Genomic DNA, 12,522 nt, shown 5'->3' with positions numbered 1-12,522 from the left:
GGTAAATATAATAAATAGATATTAAATAATATATATATATATATATATAAACAATTATGAATTTGTATTAGTCAAACAAGTAAATAAAATGGACAATATGAACACTTACAGTCCCTCGAACCTTCTACAGGAAACAACACTTTTGAATATGACACATGTTTAATGTTTTTAATAAGAAAGTAACTGGACATTTAAAGATGAACCTGGAAACTGGTTTTATTTTAAATTTCTTAAATTGTTCCTCCTGTGACGCAGAAACCACCTCGGAGAGAGAATGTGTTTTAATATTCATTATACTGAATAACTCAGTGACACACAGTTTATATATACTGTACATCCCAGAGGTATTCAGTAGATAATCAGCGCCCTCTGGTGGAACAAAACGTTGCAGTCACAGCCTCCAACCAAACTTTAAACTTTCACTTTTGTTTAACTGTAAAGACGATGTCAGAAACTTTCCACATCAGAAAATACAGGAAACTCAGATCTGCTTCATGGCCTCTGTGGTTCCCTCTTCTGGTGGACATTGTTAATTTACACGTTTAGTTATGCTTAATCTATATATAGTATCACTAAAAGAAATTACTATTTAATAGTGTAATTTTATTATGAATGTATAATATCGTAATGTTGAGCTCATAATGTAGATGTTGACAGATAAAGGTTTGACTATCTCACTATTTATGACTTTATCTTTTAAATTAATTTAATAAATGTTAGTTTTGTTGTTGTTGTTACTTTTTAATTTTTATCATTTGAATGCATCCACACTTCTTCAGCTCCAGGGAAACAGAGTTATCTTGTTCACACTAAGTAAAAGACTTAAATTGATTTTGCAGAGCCGGTCAGGTCTTAACTTCTTTAACTTTGTTGGTGTTATAATTTGGACAGCGTCAATTTCTAGTCTTGCACTTTTTTTAATATCAGAAAATGTATGAATGTACATTTATTTTAAATGATCTACTCAATTCTAACGTTTCGTTCTTTTCTGCTGGTCCAGGTTCAATTTGACTTTTTCTCTGATCTTCCTCCATTTGACGTAAAAACCCGAGTGCCCCCAGGTGAGTCCGAGGGGGGGGCGGGGTCACCGGAAGCTGTCGAGGGCGGGCGGGGTCTCTTTCTCACCGATACTCGTGCACGCGCTTCTACAGGGAGGACCGGGGCGCGCTTAATGAGGAGGGAGGAGGAGGAGGAGGAGGAGGCGGAGAAGAAGAAGAAGTGAAGCGGAAGAAGTAAAGCAGAAGTGAAGAGAAGAGGAGGAGGAACACGTGAAGAGAAGGAGAAAGAGAGAAAGTGAGTAAAAGAGGCTGAAGCGGTGAGTTTGCTTTGAATTCGACTCGACGTGAACAAACCGGAACGTTTTATTCGGTTCTCACTGTTTTTTCCAGGAGCGGAAACGTGTCACTCGCCTCGGACAGGTGTGTTCGCGTCGCTCCTTCCGCGTCATCGGACTCCAGACGTTTGATTTAGCGACAAACGCAAAATCCTCACGAACTGTGTCCAACGCCGAATGTTGAATCGATGCGTCGATTACTCGATTGTTTGTGAGAACAGAATCATTCACCTCTAATGTTGTGAGGAGGTTCTTCTTCTCTGTTTTTACTTTGAGTTGGTCGATTAATCAACAGAAAATACATTTCAATTCACGTGTTAATTGAGATGTATAAAGAATTCAATTCAATTTCAAACAACAAATTCCAAACAGTTTATATGACGGGACGACAGTTTATTTAAGATGACAGTTACTTTTATTGTTTTTGAGGATTTAAAGTTGGTCAAATTATTTCTTCATTTATGTAATAATTCTGCTTCCTCAGCTGCTCTTATTTTAACAATCAATTTACTACAAGATAAATTTATGCTATTTATCGATGAAACCAAAAGATAACAGTCAATCGACTCATTAGCGAATGTCTTGAATTCCCAAAACTCAGTTATCCACTTTTGAAGCATGTGAATTTCATTTTATTAACTTATTATTTGACATGTGTAAAAGTTAATGTACAACACAACAGTGCTGTTGGCCTGGAAACGACACCACTGGTGGGCCCGAATCTGTCGTCACGACACAGTTTGGGGCCAATCGCAACCATGTTTGTTATCAACCAAGATGGCTGACCCAGATATACAGAATCTGTATAAACCAACTGGACGTTATATGTAAAAGACCATAGTTACACTGGTAACTTTCCATTTCCAGGTGATAGTTGTACATTATTTACTTGTACATTATTATCTCCGCTTCTCACATGGTTGAATGTTTTTCAGATTTTTCTTTTATTTAGTTCTAAACTGATTTCTTACAATTGTTTGAAGTCAGTAACGTGTATGATTAGTAGACGTTGTGTGTTCGGTTTCACCCTCAGACCGACCTGTCGTAATTCTCCGTCTGCGTCTGTCTTGTGTTGATGAATCACCACTAATATGTGGAAATTGAATTCCCGTGGTCTTGACTCGATTTGGCTTCGTTCTGCGGGGCTGTAAACAGGATGTGACACAAGAACCACACACCGCACCGTTCAGAGTTGGTGAGACATGAGCTGCAAATTAATATTTAACTCTTGGACGTTTAAAAAGTCAACAAACAGCTGCTGAATGAAGTGCTGGGCTCTGTAAGGGAAGGTAAACAACAGAAATTAGGTTTTTAAATTAAACTTTTAATGTTTTTAACAGAGTCATTCAAAGCACAGAGTATTTACAGTTAGTGAAATTGAAGGGTAGTGATATAAACAAATATTGTTATTCAGAAAGTAACAAAGGAAAAAATTAAATAAGGATTTGTGATGATCAAAAACAAGTTAATTGGGGAATACCTGAAATACTGAATGATGAAATTCATTCACTGCAAAGATATAGAAAATACAAACTGAGCCGGGTCACATTTGACCCATGTTGTGTATCAAAGGGTTAAGCTGAAAGAACAACACTGGTTTGTGACTTACTTTTTAACTCCACCCAGGCTTTATATAAAATAACACCGCAAAGGATTCATTAAGCAAAGTTTTCCTTGTTGTCATTTTGCTTTAAAGTCACAGTGTCAGTGGTCATAGACTCCTTTGATATCTTAGACTGTTTCAAAGGTGAAAGATTTATACGATCTGAAGAGAAACGAGTGTGTTTGACCTGAGCAGATCTATCAGTCTGTATGTAGTGATAGTGATGGCACCATCTTCTGCCAAAAGGAGGTAAGCCTCGATTTACAACTTTATTTCGATTTTACATTAAAGTTTCACCGTGTGGTCTACACTTGGCGTGAACCAGGGACTCAGGAAGTGACGTGTTTATCCTTCCCCGCGATTCACAAAACGCACGCAACAGGGAGTGGTTTCGCCCGGTCCCTGTTCGCCCTCCCCCGCAAGTGCTCGGGCCCGCACAGTGCCGCTCCTAGTTACTCCCTGTTATTAGATCAATCGACTGATCGTTGCTGCAGAAACACATCGAAGTTTTCAGATGCTGTTTATAAACCAGTTTGTGTGAAATGATGTAAATGGATAACAGAGAGTGGGGTTTTCAGCCTGCAGGGTTTCAGCTCTCATGTTGTTTGCCCGATGAACAGAAACAAAGACTTGACACATTTTCACTCGTGTGTGAAATGTTGTCAGAGAGAAGGTATTTAACAGGAGAGAGAGACGTGACCCACAGTTTAACTCGGTCTGCAGCCGTTTGATTTATCAGCTCTGCCTCAGTCTCAGTGTTTCATTCACAAAACTGAATATTTCACTTCTGTTCAATGACGATAAGATCAAATATCATGTGTACGTGGAGTTCAGTAGATTCAGGTCCCAGCTCGGAACTTCATTAGTAGAATTAGAACTTTTTCAGTGTCATCAACAGCTTGTTATGAATTATGTTCCACTTACTGCGTAACTTTTTTTGTGGATGAGGATGTGAACTGCATGTGATATTGAAAATGGAACAAAGTTTATAAAATGACACATAATTAGAAATTTAGACAAAGTTTTCCTTTTTTGGAAAATGTTACACAGGAGTCACCGGTGGGAAGAACTAAGTGTAGAAAACCATAAAATAAAACAAGATTCTGAAGTGCAAGTTATTAACTTCCTCAAGTTTGATGTCGTGTCGGTGCTGTCTGACTCGTTTTCTGCTCAGAAGTCATGTGTGTGTCGGGATTAGGGTGTGTGTGTGTTTGTACTTATGTGTGTGTGTGTGACACACCCACGTGTGTGATCTAAAGGGAGTGCCTCCTTCAGGTTACTAAATGTCAAACACTAGTTTGTGTTTGTGTGTGTGTGTGTGTGTGTGTGTGTTGTTTTTCCGCAGAGATTATAAAAATCAGATGTAGGAGCGCAGCATTGTTGAATAGATTTATCTCACAGCTGGTGTGTAGTTCAGAAGGTCATTGAAAAATCTTTTGATTTTAACAACAATGAGCAGAAAACTAAAGGTCAAAATGTTGTGATTTTATTTTAGGTTCGTCCTGAATCATCTTGAGCCGAAGGGATCGACCAATCACCTGCCTGATCTGTGATTGATCTGTATGTTGGACGATGTGATCGCTGCCTGACCAGACCTCAGGACGCCGTCACTGCTGCTGGAACACAGATACCGGCTATTGATCGCCGATTATTGGTTAATACCTCGTGATAAAGGAATATTTGTGGAACTCAAATCTCCAGAAAACCTCCACGGACAACAGTGATTATAGTTGATCAGCTGACCTGTGAGCAAGACTTTAATTGGCTGACGAACAGCAAAACTCTTTCTTATTGATCAAGTGATCGTTTCCTAAGAGAAAAACAACCTTGTTAGCAAATCAATGGCAGCATCAGAACTGATCCATGACAGCGACGATGATCGCCCTCATGTGGAAGTTAATGTGGAGACAATAAATCCCCCTACTCCTCCTCATCCTTCAAAGGTCTCCAACGGCAACCTGACTCCCCACGCCCCCTCACCGACGCCCCCTACTGACGCGCAGGGCCGCAAAAACAAACAGGGCTGCAGCAAGCTGAGCAGCCGACTCCAGCAGAGTCAGCTGATCCACACTCTGAGCAACAGAATAAAGCGACAATGCGACTACGTCAAGATCACGGTGACAGAGGAACCAGCCGACCGCCTTCCGAAGGAGTGGTGGAAGACGGCCGTGGCCTTCCTCTACGCCTTGTTCAACCTCTTCTTCACCACAGTGGTCATCACCATCGTCCACGAGAGGGTGCCGGACAAGTCTGTGAACCCGCCGCTGCCCGACAAGTTCTTCGACTACGTGGACCGAGTGCCCTGGGCGTTCACCGTCACCGAGGTCAACGGGTTGATCCTCGTCGGACTTTGGCTTGTGCAGTGGCTCTTCCTCGAACACAAGTAGGTGTCTTTATAGAAAGACGATCGGTGACGGTATATAAAGACAATCAGTGACTTTATGTGATTGCGATCAGTGACTGTATATAAAGACAATCTATCTCTCTGCAGAGCTATCATTGGTCGTCGTTGTTTCTTCCTCATCGGGACTCTCTACATGTATCGCTGTGTCACCATGTACATCACCACCCTGCCCGTCCCTGGAAAACACATGGTGTGCGCTCCAAAGGTACACACGCACACACGCACACACACACACACAAACAAGCTGTTGTCTATTCCCTGTTCATGATCATTCATGTGTTTTTCTGTTTGCAGCTTTACAACGACTCCACAGGGAAAATCTGGAGGATCTTGAGGCTGATCTCAGGAGGAGGTAATGAACATTTAACCATATTGACGATGAAGAAAAAATAAAATATCAAATAATGATAATAAATCAGGCAAAATTCAGTTTTATAGCAAAGTGAGGAGTAAAAGTCTCTTTTCCAAACAAAAGATTTCACATTGTGTTAAATATTCAGGAAATATAAATCAACACTATGTAACTTTTCGACGTTAGATCCTCAGTTATATTGAAATGAGTTTGAGTGACTGTGAACATGGAGAATGTTTCCTCACCCTGAACATCTGTTCTATGTAACTTTGGTGAGCTCTTCTGGTTCAGAAAAGCTGAGGATCATGGGTAATATCCAGCATTCGACGAAGTGTTGATCGTTAACTCCTCATTCTCGTCTCTGTGTTTGTCGTGTTCAGGTTTGTCGATGACGGGCTCTCACCTGATGTGTGGAGACTTCCTGTACAGCGGCCACACCGTCATGTTGACTCTGTCCTACCTCTTCATCAAAGAGTGTGAGCATATACACAGACTTTCATTATTATTATTTGCCATTAAAGAAACGCGTGTGATTATATTGTAGTGTTACATGAATGTGTTATGAACGTGTTGTGCATGTGCTCTCTCTCTTCAGACTCTCATCGGTGGATGTGGTGGTATCACGGCATCTGCTGGTTGCTCAGCGCCAGCGGAGTGATCTGCATCCTGATTGGTCACGAGCATTACAGCATCGACGTGGTGATCGCATACTTCGCCACCACCAGGGTCTTCTGGTGGTACCACACCATGGCTAACACACATGTAGGTGGACTCACACACACTCTGCATTGACCCTTATATTGCCCCCTGCTGGTGGGACTAAACTTGCTTTTGCTTAATATTTGTTGATGATTAATATTTATTAAGTTTTCGAGACAAGTTTGACTGAGGTCTATGTTTACAACAGCGCCCCCACAGGTCTCCTCTGGCATAAACCACATTTACCACTAACGGGGAAACTATTAGCAAGTTGAATTTAGTATTTATATGATATTTATTGTATAAGTTTATAGTAATAATTATAATTTCACAATAAAAAGTACATTAAGTTGCAGCGGACATCAACAATAAAAGCATCTAAAACTCAAGTGTTACAATCGTAATTCATTATCTAAATAATCAATAATGCTAATTATCTAAATAATTTAGCTCTAATTGATTAATTTCCTCACTCGTCATTGACTTTGTGTTTGTTCCTGCTCAGGCGCTGCGTCGGGCTCCAAACAACTACCTGTCAAGGACGTGGTGGAACCCGATATTCAACTTTCTGGAGAAGAACGTCAGGACGACAGTTCCCATCGTGTTCTCGTGCCCGGTGGCGCTGCCGTCGTTCTGCCGACGGAGTTACAGCATAGTGGAGGGGGGGAGGGGGGAGTGACCTGATGGAGACAGTTTGAATCCTTCATGACTTCTGATGGAGACAGTTTGAATCCTTCGTGACTTCTGATGGAGACAGTTTGAATCCTTCGTGACTTCTGATGGAGACAGTTTGAATCCTTCGTGACTTCTGATGGAGACAGTTTGAATCCTTCGTGACTTCTGCACGACAGGACGGACGAAGAGCTTTGACATCAGTTTATTTATTAGAAACTTCTCTCTTGATGACTGAGGAGGAGGAGGTGCCAACAGGAGGAAGAGGAGGAGTCACAGAAAAGGTGCTGTTACGTTTACATTATCACAATCAGCACAGCTTAATCGTCAGATCTCATCTTCCTTCCATTTAACAAATCAATAAATATTTGTCTGATATTCCAGACCAAAACCAAACTGCTAGCTGTTTTACTTTCCCATAGCTAACTACAATGTAGTATGTTGTAAAATTGGGTTGCTTAGCCACACACTAGCTAATAATGCTAAACAATTATTTTTGCACCAACTAAGCTAACCAGAGTTTCAAGACCAAAGCTAAGTTGCTAACTACTCAACCACCTTAATGAAGTCGGGTCTTTATTAGTTTGACAGTGAACGCAGATATAACGGAATTCATTTCAGTTTGCTACACGTTAGCTCATTAACCTAAACAACGTAGCATCTTTAGCGTCTGTCCACAAAGAAGAATGAGACAAAAGGTTTAGATACTGAAATTATCAATTATTGTTTGGGTCAGTCGTTTAGTTGGTATTTACCAATTCCTGACCAATGCTAAACTGCTAGCACGTTAACTTAATTTGGCTTTGCATCATTATCTAAGATTGTGCCATGGAAAGCGTATGAGTTAGCCACATGCTAGGTCTTTACACAGTTTGGAAATAATGTTAAAAATAAGAAATACACAGAATACACATGTAGCTTCTGTTAACACACGCTAAGACACACGTAAGAAATGTTAAGTAATTGACGAGTGATTGGTTTGTAAGCAAGTCAGAGATTCAGGGCTAAAAGCTACATTGCTAGCTTTTTAACCTTCCCAAAGCTAACATTCTTTTTCGGTCCCTGTCAGAGTGAACGCACATATAACTGAATTAATGTTAGTTTGCCACGATGTTCAATTTGTAAGGATTTATGATAGCCACTTAGCTTTCCTTGTGCTAATTTAAGTTGGGTTTTCGTAATTGTGTGAGTGAAAGCCTTTGTCATGGAGTTGAGTGTGTTAGCCTCAAACTAGCTCATTGTGCTAAACTGTGAATTTAACTAAAGTAAGAAATGAAAGTTTTGGCCTTTGCGAAAAACCAAAGTGCCACTTTGAAAACGGATTATTTTTTTCTGTTTTGGTTCACAAGCTAGCCAGAGATTCTGCTAACGAAGCTAGCGACTTTACATTCCAAGTGCCACTCATTAGAGTGAAAATTCATGAGCGTAAATTAACGCCTTTTGCTTTTCTGTACTTGATTATCCTTTTTTTAAGTTATATTTTGTGTAAAGTATTTTAATGTAATTTTGTACTGTAAAATACCATCTGTAAAATTTTACATTCTTCTAAAACTGCTTAATTTAAGTTGGATTTATGAAGGTTGTTGTTAATTTTATAAAACTAATGTTTGATACAGAAACATGCGTATCTGTCAACCTGCACCTTGTCATAATCCAGATGTTTCATAATAAAATATATTTTCAATCAACAGATGGTTGTGATGGTTGATGTTGTTCTCTAAAAAAAAATGTACATTTTACTGCACAAATACTTTAATTAAATGAAGCTGAGCTTACTTCAAGTATTTTTACAACGCTGTACCAGCACTAAAGTAAAATAAATGTGACCGACTCAGAGTGAGCACACATGCAGATTTATTTTTTATTAATTGACCAACAAACATGTTTTTACACATTTCAAATGTATTTTTGACCAAGACTTGAAATTAATATTTAATTAAAGCAAAAAACACAAGTCATTGTTTTTCCATTTAAAATAAAAAATGCTTAGTATTTGCCTTTAATCACATTGATACTGTAAAGCTGATAAATACTGTAGGAGATGGGATATAAATGTGAATAAATCAATGTACTTGATGGATAATTATAGGTCTGATGGTTCGTCCTTTTACCTGACGTCTGAAAAAGTCTTAAATTTGCTGAATGCTGCAGAAACACTGACGTCTGTTTTATTTCTCACTCAGACTACGATAACTAGGTCGAGTGTGTTTTCTGTCACATGTCGTCTCGGCCAGACGTCAGAGTCCAGCTGCAGTAAAAACAACAAAACAGGCCAGAGGTCAGTTTGCCCCAGAAACACATCAGTGTGTGTGTGTGTGTGTGTGTGTGTGTGTGTGTGTGTGTGTGTGTGTGTGTGTGTAAAATATATTGAATATCTGCTCACACCATAAGATTTAAAGTGAAAGCTTTAATATTTACTATTTCTCACCAACACTTTGTAAAAAGGTGATTATATTTCCTGTCCCGATTTATTTAGTTTATTTGAATTTTATTCCGACCCTGAGAAGCTTCCTGAGCGCTGCTGACTCTGCTTCCTCTTCCTCTGACCCTGGAAAGGAAAGACAAAGATGAGCGTGAAGCTTTCACACGCACACACACAGTTTTTAAAACACTTTGATGGACCTGATGAACGTACGTAATTGTCTCTGGCCGACCATCCGGGATAAAGCTGCATGTGGAGGAGTCGCTCCTTCTGGGCCAGATCGTAATATTTGGACTGTTCGGAGCGACACAGAGCGTTCCACTGAGAGAGAGAGAGAGAGAGAGAGTTTCAGTTGAGTAAAAACCACCTGTGACCTGCTTCTCTCTGACGGTCCTATCTGTCAATCATTCTGTGGTATCCAGGCCCCAATGCATGCAGTGCTTCATCATGTCTCTCACCCTGCGTCCCAGGATGCGGTTGATGGCGGCGCTCTCTCTCTCCTGTCCCTCCTGCAGCACTTTGTGTCTCATCTCCTTCATGTAGAGCATGAAGGCGTTCAGAGGCTTCTTCACCACCTGGTGCCTGCGAGAGACGGACAAGACACGCAGGATCGTAGAGAGAGAGAGTTTGTCCAGAACAGTCATTTCCACAGTGATGTTACTCTGACACTTCCTTTTTGTGAAACATATGAAACTCACCCAGTAGCGCCATTGCCGTGGTAACAGGGGTGTGTCCTGGAGTGGGCGTCCGCCTCTCGGGGACCGGATGAACTGATTGGCTGATTGTACGGCGAGGATGGCGGGAAATGTCTGTCGCTGTAGAGCAGGAGAGGAATGAGAGGATGGATGGACGACTGTAGAGAGAGAGAGAGTTTTTAAATAAATATTAACATTTGTACACAGCAAGGCAGTGGTTGAAAGTTATTGTTAATACCAGCAATAAATCAAAGATTTAAAAAAACTGATGAAATAATAATTTTAAGATCACGACTCAGGATTACTGATTCTATTTTTATTACAATTTTTTAAGATCATGTGATATCACATGTTTGGCCTCAGAAAATAAGCGTCTCATGATAGTTCAGGGTTGTAACAGGAGGAGGCAGCAGCCTGACGCCTTTTCACCTCCAGTCATCTTTCTCTTTTTTTCCTCTTCCAGTGTTGAAATAAAAACATTGAACATTTCACCACAAGTGACGCAAACGCAACGACCTCCGAGTCTGTGGGTCACGACTAACACTGATTCTGGGAGAAGGGAAACATATTGGCTGGAAGGGATCACACACGCGCACACACTCACGCGCCACCACCCCCCCCTCCCACACACACTCACAAGCACACACACTCACAGCAGCAGTGGTCTGAGTGTGGGTCGTGTTGTTTCGCCCCCCGCTGGTCAGATAAAGGTACTGCTGCTGTGGACACCAGTCAAACACTCGAGATTTTTCTGCAACATGATGAAGAGAAAATATATATAAATACAATATAAATTAAATAATAATATAATAATAATAATTTCATTTATTGTTAACTTCACCACATGTTGCTGCAGCAGAGTTGTCTCTCATCAGCGCCATCTGCTGGAGGAAGATAATTCAATAGATTTACAGACGGTCACAAACAAACAATATTAAATCATTTTTCAATAATAATTATCGTGTAGTATTTACTGGTGATTTTAAGGTGATTTATTTGTATAATAACATGAGTCTTTAAGTTTCCTAAATACCTAATAAAAATTAATTGTAAATTGTTTAAAGAGGAAAGTGAAACAAACTTACTCATTTATTAATAGTAATGTTGACGACAAAACCTGAATTTGTAAGTTTCCCAACATCGTAAAGATCCATGATATATAAATACACTATCAATATGTGTATGACAATTCATTTTAAGATTTTTACAATAATCAAATTATTTTACCAATAAAACGAACAGAAAGCTGTACAAAAGTTACTACTACTACTACTCATAATAATAATGATAATGATAATAAAATACTCACCCCTGACATCTGCTCCATCCTGAGAAGAGAAGAAAAACTTAACCAAGTTGATTTGAATCAGCAAAAATAAAATTTAGTGACTAAAAATAAAAAGATAAAGACGGGAGAAGAGAAACGGTCTGAGTCTGCAGACTGAAGGATGAAATCATGTTCATCAGGTTTATCAACACCACGACTCTCACACACACACAGTCTCACACAGTCTCACACAGTCTCACACTCTCTCTCTCTCTTTGCCGGAGGTTCTTCTCTTGCTGCTCATATTTTGTTTTTTGTGGTGGCACCGTTCATTTTTTGGCCACTTGGGGGCAGCGTAACACGTGTCAAACATCAGCTTTGATGTATTATCACTTATTTCACTCTTAATGTTTTAAAGTGTTTTAAAAATCAAATACATATTTCAGTTAAACTTTTAAATATTAATGTCTGATTCTTATTGAAAACTTTCCCTGTGCTCTCTCTGACTCCCCCAGGCCTCCTCTCCCTTCTCGACCTCTGACCTCCCCCCTCCCCCTCATGTCCTCCCCAGGGGTCGGGTGTGGGAGTCAGGGGTGAGTCTCCCTGTGGCTTCTGCAACACAACTGTCGGAAACGTTTCACTGCGAATCCTCAGAATGGATCAGAAACCAGCAGTGAAAGTATGAAGCTGCGACTTCTGGCACATTGAGGTCAGAGCAACACAGCGGGCTCTGTAGTGATCTGAAATGTTTTTATATTCATTATAGAATACCTGATATAAATATCTTTAATCATTAATAAAGTAATATCAGTGTAATTATTATAATGAGGACAATATAGTAACTAACAGCAAAAAGCAGACAGACTCAGTCAGAGCCGCTGGTGAAGTTTAGCATTTAGCATCTCAAGAGTCAGATGTGTTCCTCAGGACGTGGTGGAAACCAAACACGGAGCTAAAAGAGTCAAACACTGAACACACACACACACACACACACACACACACACACACACCCACACCCACCCACCACAGGAACCATCATGTTGGATGTGTAACAGCTGGATGTGAAACTGTTTGG

General features: G+C 40.0%; 2 protein-coding genes across 4 annotated transcripts; one reads left to right on the top strand and one right to left on the bottom strand.

Annotated features, from left to right (window-relative positions):
* Positions 1-1,237: 1,237 nt before the first annotated feature.
* LOC118102914 (phosphatidylcholine:ceramide cholinephosphotransferase 2) lies at positions 1,238-8,753 on the top strand. Of its 2 annotated transcripts, none has more exons than XM_035149520.2 (7): positions 1,238-1,293; positions 4,432-5,319; positions 5,428-5,545; positions 5,635-5,692; positions 6,073-6,168; positions 6,288-6,454; positions 6,897-8,753. In XM_035149520.2, the coding sequence occupies exons 2-7, from the start codon at positions 4,778-4,780 to the stop codon at positions 7,068-7,070; spliced, it is 1,155 nt and encodes a 384-aa protein (XP_035005411.2). In that variant the 5' UTR covers positions 1,238-1,293; positions 4,432-4,777; the 3' UTR covers positions 7,071-8,753. The 2 variants fall into 2 exon arrangements, with proteins under 2 accessions (XP_035005411.2, XP_035005412.2); XM_035149521.2 differs by having other exon boundaries at positions 1,252-1,315.
* Positions 8,754-8,961: 208 nt separating this feature from the next.
* LOC118102942 (transcription factor 7) lies at positions 8,962-11,744 on the bottom strand. 2 transcript variants are annotated; one of them, XM_035149573.2, is made up of 8 exons: positions 11,490-11,744; positions 11,022-11,064; positions 10,834-10,931; positions 10,184-10,338; positions 9,944-10,067; positions 9,699-9,806; positions 9,562-9,611; positions 8,962-9,311 (listed from the first exon to the last, which is right to left on the bottom strand). In XM_035149573.2, the coding sequence occupies exons 1-8, from the start codon at positions 11,505-11,507 to the stop codon at positions 9,278-9,280; spliced, it is 630 nt and encodes a 209-aa protein (XP_035005464.2). In that variant the 5' UTR covers positions 11,508-11,744; the 3' UTR covers positions 8,962-9,277. The 2 variants fall into 2 exon arrangements, with proteins under 2 accessions (XP_035005464.2, XP_047194772.1); XM_047338816.1 differs by having other exon boundaries at positions 11,022-11,061.
* Positions 11,745-12,522: the final 778 nt, after the last annotated feature.

The sequence above is a fragment of the Hippoglossus stenolepis genome, chromosome 23 (genome assembly GCF_022539355.2).
Source record: "Hippoglossus stenolepis isolate QCI-W04-F060 chromosome 23, HSTE1.2, whole genome shotgun sequence".
Classification (NCBI taxonomy): domain Eukaryota; kingdom Metazoa; phylum Chordata; class Actinopteri; order Pleuronectiformes; family Pleuronectidae; genus Hippoglossus; species Hippoglossus stenolepis.
The sequence above is the reverse complement of the archived record's forward strand: the minus strand, read 5'-3'. Positions and strand labels throughout refer to the sequence as shown.